General features: G+C 45.1%; 1 protein-coding gene across 4 annotated transcripts in view; it reads right to left on the bottom strand.

The window, feature by feature from the left end:
* Positions 1-22447, bottom strand: part of ppargc1a (peroxisome proliferator-activated receptor gamma, coactivator 1 alpha) — a 34957-nt gene extending 12510 nt beyond the window's left edge. The window contains exons 1-7 of one of the 4 annotated variants that reach the window (XM_026352495.1): positions 22197-22447; positions 19163-19342; positions 6125-6319; positions 5006-5131; positions 2524-3865; positions 1567-1612; positions 1289-1362 (exon numbers count right to left, since the gene is read on the bottom strand). In XM_026352495.1, coding sequence (XP_026208280.1) covers positions 1289-1362; positions 1567-1612; positions 2524-3865; positions 5006-5131; positions 6125-6319; positions 19163-19342; positions 22197-22244 — 2011 coding nt within the window. In that variant the 5' untranslated portion in view covers positions 22245-22447. Of the gene's footprint in view, positions 1-1288; positions 1363-1566; positions 1613-2523; positions 3866-5005; positions 5132-6124; positions 6320-19162; positions 19343-21732; positions 22010-22196 lie in introns of those variants that run through there. The other 3 variants (XM_026352497.1, XM_026352498.1, XM_026352496.1) reach the window with 3 other exon arrangements.
* Between the last annotated feature and the right edge of the window lie 3170 nt (positions 22448-25617).

Genomic DNA, 25617 nt, shown 5'->3' with positions numbered 1-25617 from the left:
AGCTGAATGTCCCTCTTATGTGACACTGGTATGATCTCCATTGTAGAGGTATGCTACTCTAAATCTACAAAGGATCACTCGGATCTATATCCATCTTTGTCATACAACAAGAATCAAAAGCTATACCCTAAGTAGTAAAGGGCATCAGAATCCTGGAGCTTTCTGGACTAATGACTTTCCTGTTAATATTCAAACCTAAATTGGCACACACTGGCAAAGTCAGGTGAAGGGCTTTTCTTTGACCCTGCTTGTAAAACAGATGCTGTGGAACAAAACGGATACACGTTTAGGACTAAGGTCAAAAGACTCAGCCACGTGCAGTAAAACAGGAAGAAATATTAACTGTGTTTAACTGCCCCAGTCCTTAAGTAGCCCTGCTCTTTGCCTGACTTAGGTCTCAACTAGCATCCTGCTGGATCCTGAAAAGGTTCATATAGCACTTTGACCAAGGTCGGAACGGCAGTGGGGTGACCTCTTGGGGCCATTTGCACCACAGATTTCCACCCCCCACAAGACCCAAAAGAAGCTGCAGGGGGCATACATGAGGTAGGACAATTTCCTCTGCTAGTAAATGAATATCTGAAAAGGCCAGTGAAACATTACCGATATAATCCGCAGAGAGAGCGAAAGGGAGATTTGACCCCCAAGTAGCACAGCATTTGCTCACATTCTGTTCATTTTTGTCTTGCAATAACTTTTGGCCTATAGCTTTTTTTCTGTGTAGTAAATTATAACTCAGTAACGAAAAACGATGATTTAAATAAGGATGCTGAGAAACACGTTGACTCCATTTACAAAACAACATGCTTTGGAAATTGTAAAGTCAGATGATCTCATTGCCTTTATGAGTAGTACTTAAAGAAAGAAAGGCACATTTCATACAGGCACAACTGAATTACACTGCAAAACCAATTAAAACAATAACACTGCCATTTCAATTTTCCTTTGATGTGTAAGCTGTCAGTCAGAGAACATTAGGATCTGATAGAAGAGGGAGGAAAAGCACATTAACTCTTCAGTAACCGAGAGGGGAGATGGGGGAGTATGGAAGGATTTACTAATGAACCCTGAAGAGATTGGAAAGCCTAATCAATAGTCAGGCACATAAAAACGTTCTCCTTCGCTGTCACCTTGAACTTTGAACTTTGATGGAACTATCAAAGTGTTGGAAAAGCCAGACCTAACCCATCACTAGCTATAAGAGGGAGGTAAAAATACCCACTAATGCTTTTTTTTTTTTTTTAAATAATTACTACATGTGTTTTAAAGGATCATAAAGTGTGCTCACCTGGGGTTCCAGCAATCTCCACACTTAATGTGCGTTCAATGGTTTTGTTCTCAAACGGTGATCCCTTGTGGTCACTGGAAGACAAAAAAAATGCAGCATGTTACCTTTTAGGTGAATTTAAGACTTTGGAAGTTTTTTTGATTTAAGAAATGGAAATGAGTCACAAAAATGCCTCAACTTGGAAACTAGTCTGTTTTTTTTTTTTTTGGTTTTCTCTTTTTTCTGTAGTTTCTTTCTTGCTTTTTGCCTAGAATAATGGAAAAACTTCTCACACTTACTTTGGAGACTCTGGGGTCAAAGGAAGTGGCAAGGTGGTTGGTTTGGCTGCAGAACACAAAGGAGCATGGGTAATTATTGATCTAGGTATAACACTCATGGCAGAAGAGAACAGGTCCACATTCTGCAACAAGTAATCTCAAATTGGCTCATTATATGCAATTATTGCTACAAAAACATCCATCCCTGGTTAGAAAGTCTTCTATGGACACTACTGTACAAAGCATATCTTTTTAGATTGACCCCGTTTTAACAATTTATTCTCTTAGGATAGGCTGTTTACTCTGTGAGGCAGGATGAAGTGATGGTACGTGTATTACAGGTGTGTATATGCACACATACGCTGCTTAAGACAACAAATAGACTGAAATGGAATACAGACACAGAGAGACAATGCCACAAACAAGACACATGACAGTGGGTGAGCCCTTCCCTGGACAATAAAGTCATAATCGCATGCACCAACAGCAGAGGACAGAAAAAAAAAAGAAGGAAGAAAGGAGAGTCAAGGAAGCTTGTGCAGTTGCCCGAGGCTCTGGCCGACTTGTGCTCCAGCTAAGGGAATGTGGCTTTAGTAGCACAACAGTAAAGAGCAGCACCCGGGCTCTGAGTCTAAATGTTCATTTTCAGCACACTCAGCTCAATCAGCCAAAAATGGTTCAAGGGTCGACTTTATGAATACAAGACGTACAGAAGCAAGACAAGGCTCGCCCCTTTTCCCACCCCCTCCTTTCTATTTAACTTCACTCTATTTAAATTTAAAAGAATGCCTCTGGGACTAGCAAAAAGCATTGGCTAGCAGGCGGTTTATTGTCATTGTTGTTTATGCCCTCAGAATGACTGTTAGATTTGAATTAGAGTAGGGTTAGTTGAGAAGGCAAACTGGGAAGTGGTTAAAGCAGGAGAGGGAGAAGAGAGAGCAGAGATAAGGCCAATGGGGGGGATGCAGTCATGATTACCTAACAATGGGTGGCCCTGGTCGTCGGGGTGCTCGCTGAGTGCCTGTCTGTGTGGGTGCCCTTGCCCTTGTATGATGCAGGGAGGGGTGGGCTCTGCAATTCTAGTATCAGGGAAGAGTGGGTTTGGTGGGCCCTGCAAGAGCACCGCTGCGGGGCTGCCCATGACATGGTCATCATCGTCATCATCATCATCAACAACATCATCATCATGGTCAACATCCTCCCCATAGCCCCGCTGGCTTGGCCAACCCAGCTCTAGTTCAAAGCCTATGTTCAGCCCTATATCTGGCCGGCTAACCCAGCTATCAAGGTCTAAGTGTCCAGGTGTCAACATGGGTCCTGAGTCAAGCTCTTCAGCCTGACTTACTCCCTTATTTCTAAGATCAGTAGTTCCTCTGAACTTTTCCTCCTCCACCTTCGAAACAGCTCGGGCTTGGCTCTCAGACCTCTTACCCACTAATTTACTCTGAGGACTGGGAAAAGGGGGGATCTTAGGTGGGAGTAGGTGGGCCTGATACCGAGCAGGCCTCTTTTTGGAGGTGAGCAGCTGGCTAAGTAAGGGGTGACTGGGCTTCTCATCCCTTTTTGTAATAGTCACTGTGATGTGCCTACGTGGTGCACGACTGACACCATTACTACGGCCTTGCCTGCCAAAGCCCTCACAAGCCTGAGTGGCACCTGCAGCCTCTCGGCAATGCTCACAGCTGTGACTCACCTCTCGGGGAGGGAGGGAATAAGAATGCATATACCTAATAAACCTAGCGGCAGCCAGGCGGCCCACATCGCCTGGCGGCCTTCCTTCTTCACAGCACGGCCCGTGCTCCAGTTTGGGGCGGGCATGGCCGCAGGTGGAGGTTCTGTGGCCAAAAGGGAGAGAAGCACCCTCCGACTCCTCAACCCTGTCATCTTGAGTGCAACGCTGCCACTTCCCAGCCCCAACACCAGCCACACTACACTCGCCTGCAGCCCGGCTCTCACCTCGCTGGTGATGCTGCTGCGGCGGCAGCTGCTGTTGCTGTTGCTGTTGATGTTGAGATGGCACAGGTGACTTCTTCTTGGAGGTGGTGGAGGAAGAGGAGGAAGAGGTTGAGGAGAGGGAAGAGAATGAAGAGGTGGATGACGAGGACGGCGAAGAAGAGGAGGAGGAGGCGCCAAGACCCAGGCCACTCTTGTCCCTGCTACTGGCACCACCCCACGTATTCTTGGCTTCACTGGCTTTGGGGTGGAGCAGAATGTCATCAGTGGCCGTTAGGTATTTCAGCAGCTCAGTGCAAGGCCGCCTCACCAGCCGGTTCTGTTGGTTGGAGCCCCCTCTTGCTTTGCCATTCCAGGGGCTTTCCGTCTGTCAAGATGGAAAGAGAGAAAATGATTTAGTTTGGTTAAATAAAGTTTTTCTTACTGTTAGGAGTACAGTACAATTGTTCCAGTTGTCAGAAATGTTAACTTCTTTATTTTGCATAAAAATACAAGCTAGAGAGAGGCTAAAAGAGCAACTCAGACAGCCTCTGCACAGTAGTTGCCCAACTGTCTGGGAGGCGAAGGTGGGAGTGCAGTCCACCCATCATCTTAATTGCACAGCCCTCCAAGCACCACCACGCCACTCTGTACATGTACCATGTCCTCCGGGAGTCCTCATTCGCTGTGCTCCAGAAATGGATGACTCAAAGGCACAGTATGAAAATAGACTCTGTGAGGAAGGTTGATGCACATGTGCAAACAGAGATTTGTGTGCGCTGTGCATACTATGTCTGTTTTGAGTTTGCCACACAATTTCATCGTATACTGATGCTTTTCACATTAAGCAAAAGGGAAAACATAACAAACAGAGATTCCCAAAACAAGATCAAATGATGTAGATGCACAAGGGCAAATGCAGTAAACTGTATATGACTCTGAATACACAGCTCTCAGTTCTGATATAAAATGGAAACAGATTGCTGAAATCACACACGTAATTTATTCACATTTATAAAACCTATGATATTTACACTGACTAAATTTAATCTTAATCAACTCCACCCCTTTAGAAAAAAAAGCTCTTTTAGAAGCCATCTAATGAGAACATCAAGTCTGATATTTTGATCTTGTCATCTCAAGGCATCAATCTCACTGCAAGAGCGCCTGTCGTCTTTTTCATTTTTTTTTTCCAACAGGCACCATACTAAGGCAGATAAGTGGTGGAGCTAATGAGACAACGGTGCCGATGCCGCGCCTGGAAAGCCCAACAGCAATCAGCCTGCTTTCATTACGAGACGGCCCCCTGGGATGGTAGACTAGAGCAGTAGTCTAACATCTTCTAAAGGCAGCCACCAAAACAAGAAAAGCACGAGAGAGGGAGGGAGGGAGTGCAAAAAAAAAAAAAGATGGAGAAAGACAGAGAAAGAAAAATAAACAAACACTAACAAAAAAAAAAAGTGCATACAGGAGAGAAATAAGCAGCAACGCAGCTCATGTATTTGTGTGCGTGTGTGTGTGTCCCTACCTTGACGACGGCAGGTGGTGGTCTGATCCGGTGGTTGCTGCTGGCTGCATGGTTCTGTGCCTTGCCACCTGTGTATTGATTATAGCTGAGCTGGGAGTTTGCAGGTGCCAGAAGGAGCTTCTTCAGCTGCGAATGGACCCAATCAGAACAAGAGAAAGTGGCGAGGAAGAGTGGATGTGAGCGTGTGTTATGCAAATTACAATTTTAGTTTTAATTAGACAGCCTGCACTCTGTAAATGTACAACCACAAATGACTGATACTGCAGTTAGAGAAGATAACATTACTTGCATAGGATATTTGTATGTGACACGGAAAGTCAAGTGTTTTTTTGTTTTTTTTTTCTTCCTGTGCAGGTGTTTTTGTGTACACAAAGCCAGGCTTCTCTAATGTGATTAAATAAACACACTCAGGCATGTGGCGAAAGGTCATTTGGAACAGACCGGCATTGAATACAATGGACCAGAACTGTACATAATATTACATTTTAGGTCAAAGCTGTTAAGCTCGAGAAATGCCCAGATGGTATGGTTATGTGTAAAAATAACAGCACAAAGGTAAGCTGACTTCTTATTGGGAGGCCTGTCTTTTTGCCAAATAAAAAGATGATTCGGGCATGGGGGGATTAGTTGAGACCCACTGTGAGTAGACAACATGAGATGGATTTCTTTTTTCCCTTACTTTCATTATGTGCCGGCTTGATTTCAGGGCCTGTGGCATCGTGTCAACCGTAGTTGGCCCCAGCACAGTGTTCATATCATTGAATTGGCACCACAATAGTACTGTTATGCAATTAGCACAGAGCAGCAAACACACTGATCCATTCCATTTACTTCACACCTCCCTGCATCTGCGTCTCTGAATGCTCTCATTACACGTACTGTACAGTGAACATGTGGCCATTGTGGCTTGTGCGCTGCCAGGTGCAGAAGTCTAACCGGCAAACGACCACTTTTGGTGCCCAGGCTCGTTGAAGAGTCTGCTCTGGTATCTGCCATGGACTGGCAAAAGGAGCCACAGTGTGTGTAGGGTTACAGATCATGTCTCAGGAATAACATATGTTTTGACCCTGGAGCGGTGGTAATGGGAAAATCATGAGAAGCAGGGGCTATTGGTCATACCAGGGAAGGCTCCTCGGGCTCTGGGGTGCGTGGCGAGCCGTCAGGGGAGGAGGGACAGCTCCGGTCACTGGCATTGGTCACGTCCCCATCTGCCAGGGCCTCAAACGAAGGCAATCCGTCCTCATCCACTGGGATGCTGTCCAGGGTCTCTGTAAGCACTGCCAGCAAGTTGGCCTCATTTTCTTCATCTATCTTCTTAGGAGAGACAGGAAAAATAGGACATTTTAGTCAGAGGACGTTGTGTCTTTTTTATTTTTTTTCTAGTGTGGAAGTAGAGGTGGTGGGTGGTACGTTGCATGCAGCCTTTCAACGTGAAGATTTTTATTTTTCTCAATTTTGTGCAGCAGAAGAGCTGCCTCTATTTTGGCAGTCTTTAAAAACAAAATTCTCTCCATGTGCAAGTAAGTCAAGCCTGTCACTCATATTTTAAACACGCAGCTTACTGGACCAAAATAATATCTCCCCCTAGAAACACATTACCAGGGCTGACAAGTAGCTAGTATGTAGAGAAGACGGGAATGGGCAGAGGGGTGCTGCAGTATACAGGGGTTTGTGGGGGTAAAGGAAGTTGAGTCTCCTCTCTCCTCCCTCACAGGAATGAAAAATGATCAGTTTTCCGACACAATGTTTGCAAGCAGCCCTCAGATAAAGAGAATTACCACCTGCTAATGCTAAATACGTGTGATATTTAAAATGTTGGCATGACAGCTGATGTTCACAATGGGCGGTAAGTTACCATCAACATTTCATGAAAAATAAAGCTTGTTCTTGCCACTCAGCTCCCCTTTGATGTACCAGAGGAGCCGTGTGCTTGCTGCAGCTGGCTGTTTAATGGTTGAGATTATAACTGTGCGTGGGAAATAAAGAGACAGAGAGAGGAGTATGTTGAGTTGGATGGTGAAAAGTGAGGGAAAGGAGAGATGCGAGCTGCCAACTATAGATGCAGGAGTTTTATCGAGGATAATGCATGTGTAGAGAATAAAGAGAATGAGAGAAATTAGGAGTGTGAGGAATGCAGCTTGCCTGACAATAGGGGTGTGTGTGTTTTTGTGTATGCACGGCTGTGCCTTTGTACAATGACAAGTGACAACAGGAACTGTAAGTTCCAGGGCCAAAAAAGCCCAGGGGACTTTAAGACAGCGGAAAGATAAACAGCGTCATCACCCTGGGACATTCTGTGGCCAGCCCAACAAGAACAAATCCCTTTATGCACACTGCAGGATTATCATCGCTCTGCAACGCCGTGTGGCCACCATTATACCAAGAGGACCACCAACCTCTCAGATACCAGCACTAGACCTCTAAGACTCCCATATAAACTAGATGTACCCAACCACATTTCTTTTTTTTTTATTTTCCACAAGTACACATGCATCACGGATGAAACTTTTGGAGCAACTTTCAATTAAACAATGCGTTCGTAGTCATTTTAGATACCCCACGGATAGCTTGGACGTCCATTTAGCCAGCTAGCAGTGAGGAAAATGTTAATCAGGTACTCATTGTGTAGATTCTCACCTAACAACATGAGTGCTCAGTCATTATTAAAACATGATAAAGGGACATATTTCATAGAGATAACATGATGTGGACCGAGGCCATGCCGCATTGGCAAGCAAATGCCTTGCAGGAAATTGCCCTGTATGAGGTGGCATGCTGTTTAATTACTTGCAAAGAGCTTCAAATCCACTGTGCCGGAACCCTGTGCCACTGAAATGCTCACCGTTTTCCAGCATCCCAAGTTATTACCTGAGCACTAAGCAGGCAGGTATTAACTGCTGATAAAGTCAGAGCCTTTTCTTAGCCTAAACATGCATCCTTGCATGAGAAAATTTAGATTATCTCAAATGAGTCTTTAATGAGCCAGCCATCTGTTTACGCCCGACCTCACCAACTATAACAAGTAATGCTATGTTCTGGTGTGGCTGTATTCACCTCTTTAGACTAAGTTCAGACTTATTATATTCTGTGTAAACGTCCATTGTGTGACATTAGTTGCATTAAACATTGGATTGACTTCATAATGTCATCGTTTGGAAAGGATTGGGGAATTGTTCCGAGGCAGATTCCAATGTAGCAAGTTCAATCCTATTTCAAAAACCTCCACCAATTGGCAAGCTCCCATACGCACACTGTATCCCTGAAGATAACCCAGAAGGGACTCTCGTATTCTGAAAGAGACACTTGTAAAATCCTGAGTCGTGACAATCATGCTGCAGCCGCTGTAGCGGCTCTAGTGGAGGCACTCTTAGACCAAGTGGAGATTTGATAAACTGGGGTTAAGAGCAAACCACGGTGATCATTTCTACCCTGCACAGAGCCTTATCTAATACTCCCGTCCAGCAAGGTGAGCTTTTCCCTGCCAGCTTAAGGACCACACCTTGCCTTTGCACCTTGAGTTTTCGCACCAAAGTCATTCTCCTACCAATGACTCACTCGCCCCTTGTATATTTATAAACAAAATCACTGTGTGGATAGACTTCAGGAGCTATGGCACCCAAAGGGGATGAGGCCAGGATAACCTGGCAACCTGCTGACGGCCACGTGCACTTATATTGATTACTACAGCAGCTGCTGACAGGAAAAGAGGGCAGGAAGAACAAAGAGAGAAGAGAAAAACTGTCTCGATGGGAGCACTTTCTCGCCCATCCCGCTTAATGGACCTCACAGAATTAAAGAGATCTTAACAATCCTGGGCTAATTGTGGGATCACAATATATTAACCTCACTCCAATTCTAAAGGGTGCCATTTTGTGGCTGTTTTATTCCAAATGCTTCAATTAGCCATAAAACATGCTGGCAAGTGCTGGCAGAGCTTCTTTCTCCCCTCCTTCACCCCAGTTTCCCCACGTTGGAGAAAAGAAAGCCAACTCCGGTTGTTCATTATTAGGTGAGGCCCTTTTGTTATCAGGCAGGCTGTCTTTGAAATTGTCCTTGCCTTTAACTATTTTATTGAGTTCCACAGCACAGCACTGTGTTCCAGGAGATACTATTCACACAGCTGATAACGTAAGGTGAAGGTGCTGTTTTAAACAAACACCCACTTCTAAACACGGGGGCAAATAGCCAAATTAAATCTGCTAATTGCTTCTTGCGGATTCCAAACTCCTGAGCAACTTTGCCAGGGATCATATTTTAACAAGCTTTTTGGGGCAATGCATCGTTTACATTTTCAAAGGAACCAAATGTGTTGTGAAAGTGACAGAATGATAGACCTGATTTCAGAGTAACACCAAAATGAAATTTCAGCAGACTAAACAGCCCCGTGCTATCTTCAAATGAGAGGCAGAGCACGTGACAGACACTCTGGATATGAGAAGATAAAATATCTCCCATTAAATGGGTCATCTGGTATTTAAAGTACTGTTTATTCTCACTCTCTCTTTTGCTCACTCTTTCTGGAAATAGAGGAATAGAAACCAGTTCGTTCAGACAGAACAACGTTTTTTACCAAACTGGCCCCCAAATTTGCAAGTTGGGGCTAAATCCGCACTGTAACACTTTAAGTGCTTCATCTCAATCGTTCGTCCCTCTCTGCTCTGTCACATGTCAAAAGCCTTCTGTCGGGTGAGGTTAAGCGACTTTTCTGGACCTTCTAATCATGGCACAATCACAAATTGTGGGGGGTATAAGTGTGTGTGGCAAGTACGTGTGTGTGGGGTGAGGGAGTGGTATCAAGTCGTCACATCTTGACTCTGCCAAGAAAAGCAGCCTTGGATTTGATAAACAAATAATGTCATTCTGTGTTATTACCCCGGGCCCCCAGATTTCAGAGGAAATAAATCAAAGTCAGCCTTGCCGTTAAAGCGTTAGTCAGGCCTGACACGTCGGCCGGTCACACAGGCACAGCATATGGCAGCGGGGAAGGAGGGAGGAAAGAGAGGCAGGGAGGGTAAGGTACGGCACGATGCTCGGCGGAGAGACAAATCATGGCAGCCGCCAGAGACGTCTGGTCATTTAGCATGAGCTTACTGAGATGGAGAGAGGGTGATTATGGCCTATACAGAGCGCTGGAACCATACATAATACTGTTAAGTCCCTCTGTCTGTGCCTGGGAGTGTGAGGTGGCGGTGGCACAGTCGGATGCTAAAACTAAATGTTAAGCCTCCACCTTGGTCAAAACTGAAGCCTGTTGTCGTTTTCCATCCGACTACATACATACAGCAGAGGATCTTGTTCCAATGAATCTATTTCCCAATCAAATGACCAGATATCAAAGGTCTACATGTTCTGGACATAAGACTGGACACTATATATTCAGATACTGATGAACCGCCTCTGCCTTGAAAGGCTAGATCTTGCACCTTTAAATGCAGACATTGTCCGGTCCTAGCACCAGGCAGCTAATTTGAAGCCTTCTCCATACTACTTTAGCTATGATACCATAACAAGAAATCACTATTGTGTGCTTTTATTTAAAAAGAAAAAAGAAAAAAAGAAAGCCCTCTGAACTTTGAAACTCTCTATGCGAGTTACAAACCAGGGAGGAAATGGTTTTCGACCCATCAATGAGGACCAGGATGTGTGTGTGTGTGTGTGTACAGAGGTGACGCATCTCCTGGGAACCATTTGAGACTGTTAGAGCACTATCAGATGATAGTGATGGGGGAATAAGAGAGAAAAAGAGAAAGTGAGAAGAGGAGATTTCTCTGTGACTGTGTGTGTGTGTGTGTGTGTGTGTGTGGGTGGGTGTGTGTGCGAGAGTGAGCCAAAGATGGAAAGAGAAGTGTTATTACACATCCTGACACAGGCCAGTTCTGATTGAGACACCTACCCAAGGGAGGCTGCTTTCTAGTTCTCTATGGAAAGAAATACTTTGACTGGTAACCCCTGCTGCTAAATCCGACCACCTGAACTCTGTCACACATAAGCTGAGAACTGCTGAGGCTGTCACTTGCCTTCAGACCCACCAGGTGCCTTCTGTCTAACTTTGGGTCAAAAATCATGCAGTCCGTTGTGCAACTTTCCCCAAAAGCACAGATAACCAGAACAAACAGTATGCAAAAGAAGTAAGTCTTTTTATCTTAATCATTGATCTATAAAAATAAGAATAACTCATACACTCTTATGTTCAGATGAAGTCTCGCACATTCTCACTCAACTATCCCAAAAAACGGACGGGACGACAAGGGAGTCTGGTGTGTCCTGGCGGAGCCTCCCCCATCCACACTCTTGCCCCAAGCTGCTGTTGTTTTCCTACTCCAGCCGTCCAACAGATGGTCCAAGCAACCATTTGCTAACACCACAAAATCACACAGCATCATAATGATTGGACACTCACTCTTTTGTTTTGGCAGCTACTTCCCAATCGGATTGGCACGAGAAAACACTGATTGCTGTGATTGCTCTGTCTCTGACTTGCTCTGACGGTCACAGCGGGAGGGTGAGGAAAAACAGAGACTTGGAGCCTCGAATGAGGAATATTCAGCTAGATGCAGAGATGGGACGAGGGATGGGGCTTCTTTTGCTTTGCTTTTTTTTTTTTTTCCTGCCTAATGGAATACAAATAGCTGTTTGTTTAAGTCGGCAGCACTGAATGTGCACCACTAAGCAAGGGGCCTTTCAACATACTGTTACACTGTTAATAATATGTTGGAGGAACACGAGGGGGAGGAGGACAGACTGAGTGTAGCGGGAGAGACAGGGGAAAAAAAAAGGAGCTCGGAGCCTGTTTCCTGTGTCCATCTTGCTAAATGGACACTGCCACATTTCCTGGCTGGAATGTTAAGTCTGCCGTGAGCAGTCAAGCGTAGCTGTCCATAAAACAATTACACACACGTGCACAAAAAGGCCGGCCACTTTGATTTTGACATTTACATAGATTTGTGAGGAGAACAAAACAGGACTAGAACTTCTTGTTTGTTTGCACAAAGGACTCGATGTTATTATCCAATGCCGAAACCACCTTCACACACTTGCATGCGCAACTAAATCCGGCTCCTGACCTTTCGGGCCATGCCAAGACCATTGAGGGTTTGTGGCGTTTCATTTGTCACATTAATGTCTTCCTAGGACAGGTGCCAGCATGAGGGGAGCCAAGGTACAGTGGACAAGATATAGCGGTCTACAGTGCTTCAAACAACAGCTCCTGTTCTACGTCTTTGCGTGCATTTGTGTGCATACACAAAAAAAGGGGGCGGGAAATAAAACAGTTAAGATAATTGAAATAGCGTAATCTTTGGGGGGGTGTGGGGTGGGGGAGGGGTAGTCAATTTGATTCTGCAGCAAAAAAAAAGGTCACCCTATTCAGTTCACTCAATCCTATAGCAGCAGTGCAACAGGGAAACACCTGAAAGCAAATGATCTTATCAAGGCCTCACAGGCTTCGCTACGTCCCCACTGCATGAGGGCTATTTGCTGATTACTAAATAAACGCATTATCTTTTACCTTGACTTCTGTTCGTGTGTGTGTGTGTGTGAATGGCTGCCTCGACACTTCTGGAGGCTCGCACTGCAGAGCGTACGCCTCTTATCCGGCGCCGTGACTTTGTGAGCGTGTTATCTGAGCAGTTGCTTTTTCTTTTCTTTTTTTTTTTGCCTCCCTTCTCATCTTATGAACTTTCAAGTGCCATGCGTGTACGGACCGCACGCGTGATAGCGGTGGTCGAACACGCAGGGCTTCTTCACAAGCCTTTTGCATGTTGCATGAGTGTTTACAATCTGAGGATGCTCCTATCTTTACAAGCAAAGAAAAGAAAACACATCAAAGGCACGGTGCACGTAAGAGTCGATACAAACCCGAACTCACTGTGAGGCAGCGGTGCTATGAGAAAGGATGAAGGGGCATGAAATCTTTCTCGGGAGCATCAACACTGAATGTTTCATCTTAATCTAGGATCTATTCTCTGTGGAATACTGATCACGTTGCCTTTAGTTTGGATAGACTCGCCTTTCAAGGGTTACGGTTAGCTTAGCTTAGCCACCACACCTGCACACACAGCTAGACAACGCAACGCCTGCCAAATGCAGAATGATCAGTGGCCATTGACGTTTGATGACCAGCGTCCAACACTCAAAATCCTCTCCCAGTCTACCCATCATGCAGCAGATTCATCCTGGATACAGCACTTCACAATTTAACTGTGCATATATCACCTTATATATATATGAATAAGCATGATGCTGTGCTGTGAAATACTTGCAAGAGTCAATCAGGACTGGGTATAAACCCCAGTTATTATATGACTCCAACCCTTGCCTGTCTCTATTTATCAATATTGCCATTTGCTTCCGATTGATTTTCCCACTAGTCCTCTTCAATACCAATTAATGTACTCATACACGCAAGTTTCTGTTTCTAAAAACAAAACAAAAAACGCACTGTAGAATGGAAGAAATGTTTTCTATGTGCAGTAACCAAGTGTCTGAAAAAGCTTCTGCTTTCAGCTTAGACTCAGAAGGTACTGATTGGGCAGCAAGTGAGTCATCCAAGCATCCAGTCACTCATGTATCAGCAGAGCCTCAGAGAGCCTCTTGAACTATTTGAGGCCTGTGCAGACTTAAATGCTTCAGGGGGGAAATAAGCTGGAGCTATAAGCATGCAGTGCACATCATAAAGCTTAGTTAGAAAGGGGAGGGTTTTTTTTTTTTTTTTTTTCTGCATGGATGACAAAGCTCTTAAAAATAAACGCTCAACCGGGGAAAACTAGTCATTTAAATGTACAGTACAGTACAGAGATTGCAGCGCAAGGCCAGCAACGTGTTCACATATAGAATAATTATAATAATAAATAATGAAACATCAGAAAATTAAAGATAACCTTTCAACTTGCTTGGACTTGTGTAAAAAAAAAAAGACTAACAGGTGAACTCGGTGACTGCACTGTCAGGTGAGGTTGAGGTTACACATCAACAGAGCACACCCAGTGATGCTGGGTGTAGCCAAAGGTATTGTGTTACAAAATCACAGAGATTCACAGAATGTGGCAAACTACCAAAGAAGAAGAAGAAGACCTGGCCAAGACAACCTGGAATAAACACACATACATACTGTACACCCAATATATATATATATATATATATATATATATATATATATATACACCTGGGATCGATTGGCCTTTCCTGAAGCGGGGAAGCAGCCTATCACCCAGGACTGATAACGCATCGCCATGAATCACAGCGCTAACTGATTGAAAGCCTTTCTCCATCCTCTTCCCACTGTCTCTCCCTGTCGAGGCTTCCCCCCACTTTTCTTTTTTTCTGTCTGTTATTTATATCGTTTTCTCACTACTGGCTATCGCTCTGCCGCTTTCTTTTGTAACCCGCTTCCTGCCACTCTTTGATCAATTTATTTCATCTCTATGCAAACACATCCCTTTGCACGTCCTGTCTCTTCTCATTGTGTAAGTGGAATAGTAAAAAAAAAAAGGCATTCTAGGAAACGGCTGTTTGTACTTTCCACCGACTCCGACGTGTTCGCTATTAAATAATACAAGGCAGGCTGGTCTTATCGCATGGCATCATTGCAGCATGTTGCTGTGTGTGTGAGAGAGAGTATGATTTTTTTTTTTAAGGGGGGGGGGGGGATTATTGGCTTAGTGTTTTGGCCAGGTTAAAGCGAAACAGCCTTGAAAGGCTCTTAGTGGAGATTACCCCAGGTACTAAAAATAGTAATTTCCCCCCAATACACACACACAAGAACGCACAAAACAGAAAGGGGACGGTGTCGCGTCTAGCCAGAAAAAAAAAACAAAAACAAAGTCCACTATCTGATCTTTAAATGCAGCGTCTCAATTACACAAAGACACAAACGCATAGCACGCATGCAACTCAGTGTCTCCGGTGCGATGAGAGATGGGTATCCACCAGGGGAGGCAGGGGGGGGATCAGCTGGGGCAGGAACACCAAACCATGCCTCAATCAGCAGCAGCAGCCCACTGGGAATGTGGGTTGAGTGTGTGTGTGTGTGTGTGTGTGCGTAAATCTGACAGAGAAAGGAAGAGAGCTAGACAGGCGGCCAAGCAGTCACCACCAGACCAAAAGATGTTCCCTTGCTCTTTTTCCAAACATTCCCTGAGGGGACTATTTTTTATTTTTTATTTTTTTGCCATATCCACTCACTGCTCCCTATGCTTTTATTTTTCCCCCTCTCACCCCCTTTCCTCCTTCCAGCCTCTCTTTCCAGAGGTGACTGTTGGAGGCCAGAATATATTTGTTTAGCTACTGCAGCTTCAACTCCCCATCAGCCAGGAACAAATGCTTTGCCCTGGGAGGCAAGAAAGACAGAGGGAGGAAAGGGGAGGGAGAGAAGGGGATGGCAGAGAGCAGAGCCCACAGTGTTGTGGGGCGGCGGTTTGAGAGCTCTTGTTGTGGAGTGGGTCTGACAGACGCTCCAAGATGACACGAGCCTGGACGGCCCAAGTCTGCGCTGCCGTACTATATGTCTGCGCCTGCTTGTCTGAGATGCCTCTCATTTGTGTAACATGAAACAACACAGCCACAAACTGCCTTCAGCTTCGACAGCGATGGAGGGTTTCATCCATCAGACGGTGAAAATAATGTATCAGTACAGTAAAATCTGAAGGCATGAGGAAAGTATGATGTATTCTAATAAGACTCACTTGAGAAAATCATATTATACAGTAGAATATGATAATTCATACACCCTTTGCTGGAGCGGTGAACTGGTGTGGGCGGTGTACTCTCAAATGTCAGCATAAATTTGCAAAATAAACGGCACCGGCATTCAGTGAGGAGTAGAAACAGGGACAATAAGGGTCTCTGCTGTGTGCCTGTGTGCGCGCTTGTGTGTGTGTGTGTTGGGGGGGGTGGTGACTATTCCTCTCGGGAGGGTGTACGACTTTGTGTGCGCTCCTGTTTCAGCTCACAGGAGCGCCTATCGTCAACAAGTGTGCGAGTTAATCTATGCGTACGCCTGTTTGCACGGGGAAGGGAGAGCTTCTTGAGGAAAACATTTTTTTTTTTTATTTTTTGTCTGCAGCATGTTCTATCAAAGCCTGCTAAAGATTACCCAATCAATCTAATCTGCCTTTACTTAAGAATAATCGCCGGAGCATCTGTCCAAAAAGGCACAAACAAGCAAGACAAAGCGCCATAATGCCTTTTAAAGTCCAATCACACACTCAGCATAATGGCAGAGTGATAGAAAGATTCTGCATACTTGCCGCATGCCCCAATACAAAATCTGAGTAACGCTTTAAGCCCTGGCATCTTATTTTATCACCTGCAAAGCCAACAACCTTTTTACTTCCAATCCATGGGCTTTGATCCGGGCTGGCACAACTCCAAGCTTCTCCTGCACTATATGTTTTGTTGCTTTCACTGCCCATCTGTCACCACGTTCGTCCGTCTCGTCATCCGCCCGGTCTATTCCAACCATCTCCGCGCCTCCCTATTTGTTTCACTTTTGTCTTCTGCCCTTGTCTCTGTGTCACACCTGTCCGTCTGTCATCGGTGCGTGTCACAACAGGACAGGTACAGCAGTGGCAACGGTGCCAATTTAGTTGCAGAATCACATGGAGGGACTTACAACGCGCAGCAACTGTAAATACCTTTCTCTGTATACAAGTATTGTGGTCATGCCGCAGCCCAGCGCGACTGCCACCGAGGCGTCCACATCGGAATCTGAATCAACTAAAACCATCTGGCTTGACATGAAATCTGAGAGGAGACCTGTGGTTAAAAAGACTTTGGGTCATGCTTCCATGCTTGTTGTCTTTGGCAGTACATTGGGAACCTATTGGAGTGACCACCCCTCAACAACTGCAGCCCAAAATACACCGTGCACTTTCACGGTCAGGCCGTTTTGAAGAAGTGTCAAGCACACAGTGCCAGGAGCATTAGCTGCCATATCTGTGTGAGTGTGTGCGTGTTAAAAGTGGAGGGTGGTTGTGGCATATCATTCTCCATATTTCATGTCAGGGACAGTTGGGACAGTGGCAGGGAATGGAGCACAAGGCCAGGCAGGGCACAGCTTGTGATCTCATGCTGTACGCTACTCAGGGAACAGAACGCACACAAATAAAAAACACGGGGCTTATGTGCATTCACACAAATACTTGTTTACACCAACTTTCACTGTCACCTTAGCGGTCAAATAAGACTTTCTCCCAAGTGACAGAAATATTTCGGCTCCCAACTGCAAAGCGAATAAAAGCCCTACTGGCTGGAAATCATTTACGACTTACTCAAACTAATGAAAGTTAGTTTAAATGTCCTCAGAGCGCGTTGCTTGATGGGAGCACTTATCAGAGGGGCCCTCAATGTGACAGCTGCACCCAGCTGTTACATGTTACTTAGCGCAGCCTTGATAATCAGCTACCTACCTCCTTTTTCCTCAAAGAACATCCAGCTAATTTGTTTAATGTATATATATATCTACATAGAACACAAGCACAAGAACACACTTCTACGATTTAATGTGGACAGCTATTAGCAGGCTCCCTAATCTTCAGCTTTTGATGAGATGTCTCTCTGCCCTGTGTGCAGCCCAATCAGGGGGAAGTGCAGGAAGTACAGCTGCAGCCCCAGCCTTCTGATCCTTGCCGAGCAGCAAACTTTCCCCTGTCAGATTAAGTAGGATTAGCTGCGTCCTCCCGTAAGATGAACTGAGCACTTCATATGGTGACTTGAAATTTTCCAAAGATGGAAAGAAATCCCCGGTCAGGGAAGTTTATTACTTGCTTTAGAAGTCCAGTTTTCACTGCTTGATTAAAGCCTTTCCATAACATCAGCATATTACTATGGATGCTGTCTTGCTGGGTTCAGTATTTGTCTAGCTAGATGCAGACACGTGCAGGCTGCGCGTGCACATACAGGGACGCAAACACAAGCTCCTTCCCAGATTGGGAAGTTGCACACAGCTTCTTGTTCCCTCATCAGGCCCTTCGATGGGTGCTAAGTTCCAATGTGCTTTAAAGTGACACACACAAAAGCCCATGCATACACTCTCATTGGTATTTTTATTCACCCCCAGAGGTGGCTGCAAGCCATATCACTCTCAGACGACAGAGGAGCCACGGTCACACCAGCGAGTACTTAAGCCCCCCCCCCCCACACACACACACACACACACACACCCTCCTCCTTCTTATGTGTATGTGTGTATTGGGGAGGTCCACAGAGGTAGAATGTGTGGTGATATAAAGAGACTCTGAAAAGGTGGTGGGAGGTTAAACGTGGAAAGAATTTAGTCTGTTATCAACTGCTTCTTCCAAGACCACTATAGAGGTGCACACACACACACACACACACACACACACACACACTGCAAAGACCCTAAAAACATAATGACATGACAGCGCCATAGGTGCACACACATACTGCCTTCTGCAACAGGGCTTTTCCTCCTGAGGCGAGGCTAAACCATCCAATCTCAGTCTTTCTTGTCTATCCCTGGCACTGATAAAGGCTTATAATGAACTGGGGACTAGAAATCAGTCCCAAGACCAATGGCTTTATGGCCCCGGCCAGATCACCGCCCTCTGTGGATTTCGTTTGTCACCGAACGAGAAGAGAAAGAGAGAGGGTCCGATGTAAAGGGAGATGGAAAAGGGAAAGTGGGGTGGAAAGATTAAAACTAGTAACCTTTGAGAAGCGTTTTGCAATACAGCCAGCGTCCGGAGTTTACTACCAGGGCGCTCTTTCAGATGTGTGCCGCGTTACTGACTGCGCTGAAATAACTGCTCAAAGTTTTGATAAGGAAGCCTGCTGCCACAGCCAAGATCCTAACAAGGGGACAAAGGTCCTCCTGTTTTTATCGTTCTTCACGTTATCTTCCTTTTTTTTTTTGTACTTTGGAGCGATGTTAAGGCATGTTTGTAAACCGGTAACAGTTGTACATTTTGTTTTGGCTCGCATTCAAGAATGCGATAACAGATTGCGTTTGCTAAGGCATCATATTTTTCAGGCTACTAAGTCCAGACACCTGCGAGAGAGAGAGAGCGTGTGCAATAAAATCGCCGGTGTTCCATAGCTTAGAAATAACAAACAGGCAGTTTTACAAATGATCAGGTGCAGCGACAAAAGGAAAATATATACATGCTGTGAAAAGAGTACACTAGTAACTTGACTTACCTCAAATAGATTGGATGCTTCATTGCCATACTGTGTGGAAATGATCTCTGACTGGTCGCTGTACCATTTGAGCCCACCCAGGAAACTGTCTGCATCTAAGTCACTGACATCCAGTTCTGAAAGGTCAAGTTCAGGGAGGTCTGGGCAGAGGGGCTGGTCTTCACCAACCAAGGCAGCACACTGGAAAGAAAGGAAAACAATAACAAGAATGGTCAGACGACCAGTGATTTCTTTTTTAATATGCTAAGCAGACCATGAAATCATTGTGCCAAGTTGGAAAACAATGGAGGAATAGCAATCTGGACGCAAGTCCAACTTCTTAAAACCCGCTGTTGCTTCCTAAACGAACAAAGAGCCCTTAAATTAACATACGAACTCTTCCATTTTTCAAACCTTACAGCAACTCCATTGATCATTAACACAGCAAACCTGCAACCTGTTTCCGCTCTGCTTCTGTTCAACCCGCTGAACACTTTGTCCTCTCCCCATCATCATCACCCCCCCCCCCCCACCCCACAGCACTGTGATTGGTGCTGGCTTTCGGTGCTTCCAAAATGTTGCCTGTTGAGATTTTGTTATTCACCAGCCACTTTTATGTAATCTAGCCAATGAGTACTGTATGTAGCAGCTGTTCCTGCTTCCTCCTCCCCTCACACACACAGATCGTCAGCAATGCTCTGGCTGCAAGTGAAGGGCTCTGCACTGGGAGTCAAACAGGGACTGTGGTGATATATAAAAAAAGTATTGTAACAGATTGGTGAAAGAGGGGAGGGGTGTAGGTTTATACGACTGAGCTGATTTGGAAAGTTTAAATGATGTTTCATTCCTGAATCATATTTACCAAAGGTAGAAACCCTATTATTTGATAAAGCACACAGAACTAACTGCTTTTGTTCAGCATAATGAACCTCATCATTATGGATAAAGTATTCATTTGAGTATGCAACCCCTAGGCGAGAAACCTAAGTGCTGAAATGAGCAACCATCGGGAAGACCTTTCTCTGTGCTCCACGCGAGGCAGGCAAACTTTGTGCTCTGCAGTCAGGGATCATTAAAAAAAAAAAAAAGGCACAACCACGCCAGACTCGAGGCGTGTTTACACTCTGTGACCGTGCACATGCAAATCCAAGCCCGACACAAACCGGCGTTGCGGCCGCTGTCTATGAGGTTGCACGCTTCTAATTTTGTTGACAACGCGTCAGGCGATGTCTTAACGCTGCAGGATGGCCTCAAGACAGATAGAAGATAGATATCCTAGAGCGAAGCACTTGGAGGTATTTGGCCCGCGGACTGGAGGAGGGATGACAGTCGGGTTCGGCTCAGGGCAAAGCTGGAAGACGGATGCTGTGCCAAGTAGGAAAAACCGCCCAGACACTCGTGTCACAGTTCATCTGTCCTCGGAAACGCACCAACACGGATACGCGATGACTTAAGACTGTGATGAGACAAATCCGTTATGTTGCAACAGCAACTGCGGAGGAGCTGCGTCTTAGGCTTCCCCCCCCCCCCCCAACACACACACACACACCCCCACACACACACACACACCCCTCCACCCTGAGATGATCCACTCTGACAAGGCACAGCACGAACCAAAGCCAAACAGAGCCGCTGGGATGTGCAGCAGAGACCGGGTGCGCTGCGGCCAATTATCTGGCGAACTTCTTGGGGAACTTGGTGAAAATAAAACAGGGCGTAGTGAGCCAGAGTGGCGCTCCGGTGATTTACGCACGCATCGACCCTCGGAGCAGCTGCTCGAAAGAGGAGGGGAAGACTAGCAACGGGCTGTGGTCGTGAATGACACTTCTCTTAATGAAAAAGCATGATTTTATTACGGAGGTGCGAAGTCGGAACGCATGCAGTGCGAGCCGAAAAGGGCTTCATGTCATATTCTCATTACGCAAAAAAAAAAAAAAAAAAAAAAAAAACCGCACATAAGCACAAATATGCAGCCAGCCTGCAGTTACATCATGCACTTTCTGTGACATCTCTTCTAAAGCATCGCTGAGCCCCTGTAGACAGACCTCAGCACCTCTCAGTGGAGCCAGGTGGACCTGAACGTCCGTAACGACAACCTGGACAGGCTCGGAGAATCAGGAGAAAGGGGACGACTAAGTATCCTTTTGATGTGCGTTTAAAAAGAAAACCTCTACGTGCTTTAGTCATAATGGTTAAGGGAACGATAAGATAAGGTTTAAAAGGCGGATCTGAGCGGATGCGAATCGTTTGTTTGGAGCTGTCAGACACAGAAATACGCAGAAACCATAAAGAAAATACATTTTTAAAAAAATCATAAAGTCTGTCTGGCGGCGATGTTGCTCTCCTGTCAGTGCAACGCTCCCCCACCCCCCCCCCCCCGGGCCGGGATGGTTAGCACACACAGACACAGACGTGGCCGGTACTATTTGTGTTATGATGCTCCTGCGCAATGCCAGATAGCGGTCCCACCAGTGTGGACAACCTTTGCTCTTGCCGTTGGAAAAACACAAAAAAAAAAATAACAGGCTATCCCGAGACTGCACATCAAAGGGATTGTTATCGTCAGTGGGTTTCGTGCGTCAGCGAAATACCTGACTTTGAGACATTTCAGTCATTTCGGCATGAAAACCCTTCTCGGCACCGGAGCGCGTACAGGAGAAATATCCGCCAGCTTGCAAATCGCCCGCTCCGAGTGAACAGAGATCCTATGAGGAGAGCAATGGTCCTGAGCCCGTGCACACATTACAACAACTACACCTTCAACTGAGCCGAAAAAGGGGAGATTCCGCACATTCCCTCCGCTTGTCATATATTCCCCGTGTTGTATGTATCCCCCGCATCCTCAACTGCGTCCACACGCGCACTACACCGGCAGCAGCAGCAGCAGCAGGAGAAGGAGAAGAGAGCGCAGACTTGCGTGAAGATCACCAGCTTAAATAGCAAAGTGTGGTCCATCGTCCCCAAGAGGAAAAAAAAAAAAAACACACACAAAAAAACCAAAAAGCAAAGTCCAGAGGGTTAGAAGGTTTTTTTTTTTTTTTTTGGATGCGCTCACCTCTAATTCTCTCCACACCGAGTCCTGGTTACACCTGTCCCACGCCATCCAGCCACTGAATGACGGTCCGGAGAATTAAAAAACAAACAAAAAGAAAAACAAAAAAACAAAAAAAAAAAAGAAAGAAATCAAGTAAAAAAGAAATCCACACACGCTTCCCACTCGCTCTCACACAGGCAACTGCTGCCCCTCGCCGAGAATGAACCGAGGGCACCTGTCTTACAACTGCTTTCCATCACATGACAAAGCTATTAAAAGTAGGCAGAGGGAGTGACTCCGGTCCACACTACTCGCCGGTGACGCGCGGCGAGCAGGCGGGGTCTGGCTGCGCACATAGTAAAATCCTCTCCGTGCACTGCAAAAAATGTCCATGTTAAAACCGTGTTAGGGTGCGTTCAAACAAATATATGTGGTGCACAGTGGAAAAAAACAACAAACAAAACAACAAATACAACAAATACACAAAATTGCGCAAAATGTTTACGCACATCTTTAAGAAATAAAACTCAAGCGCACAACCTCAGCTTTGTTGCATGTATATATATATTCTAGTTTTGGCTACATTGGTATTGTGTTTGATCACAACATCGATCTTTGTACAATGGCAGCTACTTTCCACAGTTTGAGCCTTTCCTGCACCGGCTCCAGACGAGACTTGTAACTTGAAACGCGTGCGTTCGCCGTGTCGAGTATCAAAGATGGTAAGTCAAGTCTTCTCTCAACTCTTTCTTTGTCCGTGCAGAGGCAATGAAAAGGACAGGTGGCAGTATCAACCGTGTATACAGTGTCAGCAGGACGTGTATAGGCAACACGACCTCATGTCAAATAAAAACACCAGCTTTGTGGACATTTGAAACAAAGCGGTTTGTTTTTTTTCTGTTGACCAGACTGACAAGCGCACCTCTTCTTTCTATTGTCTTTCATAAAACAAACATTTTATATGCAAATGATGAGGTATTACCACACAGGGATTTTCCTGGTAAGGTTATGAGTCCTGTGTACTTCTGTTTAGATGTTGTTTTTCAGGGGGGAAATGTGAACTGATCATATATTTTTTGTAATTAGAATCACACTCTCTGGTCTAAGCTAAGCACAATTCACTTTTTAAGTCTTGTGAGCCTATTAACTCCTCCTGAGCATGCAAGTAGCAATTGCAAAGTCTCCCTAAACTAGTAAACCACAAGTTTGTAACACCAAATTGCACAGAAACCTGTGAAAAAGGTTCTGGGAGTGGAAAATGTACATTTTACTGATTATGTGCATCCACTCCGGCATGTGTGCACTAAGACATTGTGTGCGTATGTGAGCATCTGAGGGCATTTGTTTCACTAAGACCATACATCTGCCTCTCCGCGCGTGCCTAGAGATGCTACCCAGAAGCCACGGTGAAACCCAACCAGAGCAGGTGGTGTGTGCAGTGACCTCACAGAGCCCAGATGGACCAGTACCATACAGACCGTAATATAGGGGCAGCATGGGAGTGACATGGAGCTCGATGGTTGCTGGCTTTGGGAACGCAGCAGAGATAAAACAGGCAACAGGGATTTAACTCCTTCTGTGATGTAAAAAAACTCTCTACATGGTGTCTATATGTCCAACAGATGTACACAAGTGCAGGAGCAGAAGCTACCGGTCAGATAGATTCCTCCCAACTTGAGTAATGACGCCATAATGGACACAGACTTAAAAAAAATTTAAAGTAAAAGAAAAAAAAAAGCAGCTAAAATGATGTTTCTGCCTCTCCTGAAGCAACATGTAAGTAACAGTCAAATAGCTTATCTGATTGTAATCTCCATGCCAATTAATACAACGGGAGCTAAATATAGACACAATGCTATCATTTCCCTTCTTCAGTGGCCTTTGGTTCCCTTCTTTCTGCAAACACGTTCTTACTAGAGGCTGGATATTTATGTATGCAGCAGTAGAGATTTCTAGATAAAGGAATCATTTCAAAAAGAAACACCCATTCAGAAGTACAGGAAATCTTTGAAATGCCACAGCTTTTGTTTCAGTCGCAGAGATATGATAATGAATGAGCACGTACGGGCAGATTGTCACATAATGGTGCCAAATGAGATAAAGAAAAGGTAATGTTTAGTAGCCCGCTTCAATGGAGGTATAGAAATGGGGCCAAGGCGCACTGGCAGGTACAAGAGCAACATTACCGCATGTTCATCCATTCTGTCCCCAAAGAATTGCCTTGGGTCTTTGCTTTCGCACTACCCTTCACATCACGGCCCAAGGGGGCTGAATGTATAGGATGGAGTGTGAAAAGTTGTTCACACCCATTTTATTCAGAGCGTCTTGTCATATTATGGGAGCTGACATCTCCAACCAAACCTCACTAAGGCTTTGACTGCTGCAAAGTGCAGAGCAGAACCTTTCATATGCTTATTCTAACGGGTTAAATGGTTAAAATCCATAATAAAGAAAAGCGTACTGTTAATTGCTAAATGGTTCACTGGGTAGAGCGTGCTGTGCTCCACGTGCAGGCAAACTACTATCCGACTTACTCGAACCGGGGTTATGCTGCTGGCAGTTCTCAGAAAGCAAAAAGGTCTTAATGATTAAACAATTTCTCCCAAGAGTCAGCTGACAAGTGGAACTCTCAAAGCTAAAATGAGACTAATCCACAGATAATTATCTTTGTTTGAATGTTCAACGTGGCCTGACTCACGGTGCACGCGCTCCCATTTGCATTTCTGGTCTTAAATTGAATCTGATATGAACTTTTCCGTTGAAGGGCTGAATTTGTATTGCTCCTCTGGCGGAATTATGGTTACACAGGTAATTGTAATACAGTACCTTTCAACGGCGTCTTTTGTTGACGGCCCCGTCCATGCTTAAGTGGCTGTCTTGTTTTCTTTGTTCCATAAATTGTGTCACAGGCCCTGTGAGAATGTGGAGCCACGCAGTGTGGGGAGATGATTCATATCACTTTGTTGCATGTCACTGCTCCCAACAGAATTTATCCTAGCATCTGGCCATTTTAATACATAGTGGCTGGATTCATAAGAATTAATTGAGGGCAGAGGTAAAACAGAGTGCTACATCTATTCCTGGAAGCTTATGCGTCATTCTCCCAGTTGATGTCGTTTGATGTGCTTTCAGATCTTTGGTGCAAGGGTCATTTTTCCAATTGATGAACGATATTGTTTTCTCCTTATTGGGGGGCCAATGGAGGAAGTGGTCACATTTCACAATAGTCAAATGCTCTACAATAACATAGGATGTAATACCATACAGAAGTGGCTACAGGAAGTGTAAATGGATACACACTGCAACTATGAGGTTCTAATGTGGTGTAGACTAATCACATGGCGGACTGCACTAAAAGTATTCGTTACTAGACTAATGTGACATAATACAACTAGTTCAAAACTTTGAATTTCTCCTACATATTTAAAAAAAAATAGGGATT

Source organism: Anabas testudineus, chromosome 18 (genome assembly GCF_900324465.2).
Source record: "Anabas testudineus chromosome 18, fAnaTes1.2, whole genome shotgun sequence".
In the NCBI taxonomy this organism is placed as follows: domain Eukaryota; kingdom Metazoa; phylum Chordata; class Actinopteri; order Anabantiformes; family Anabantidae; genus Anabas; species Anabas testudineus.
This window is presented reverse-complemented; position numbering and strand designations above follow the sequence as displayed.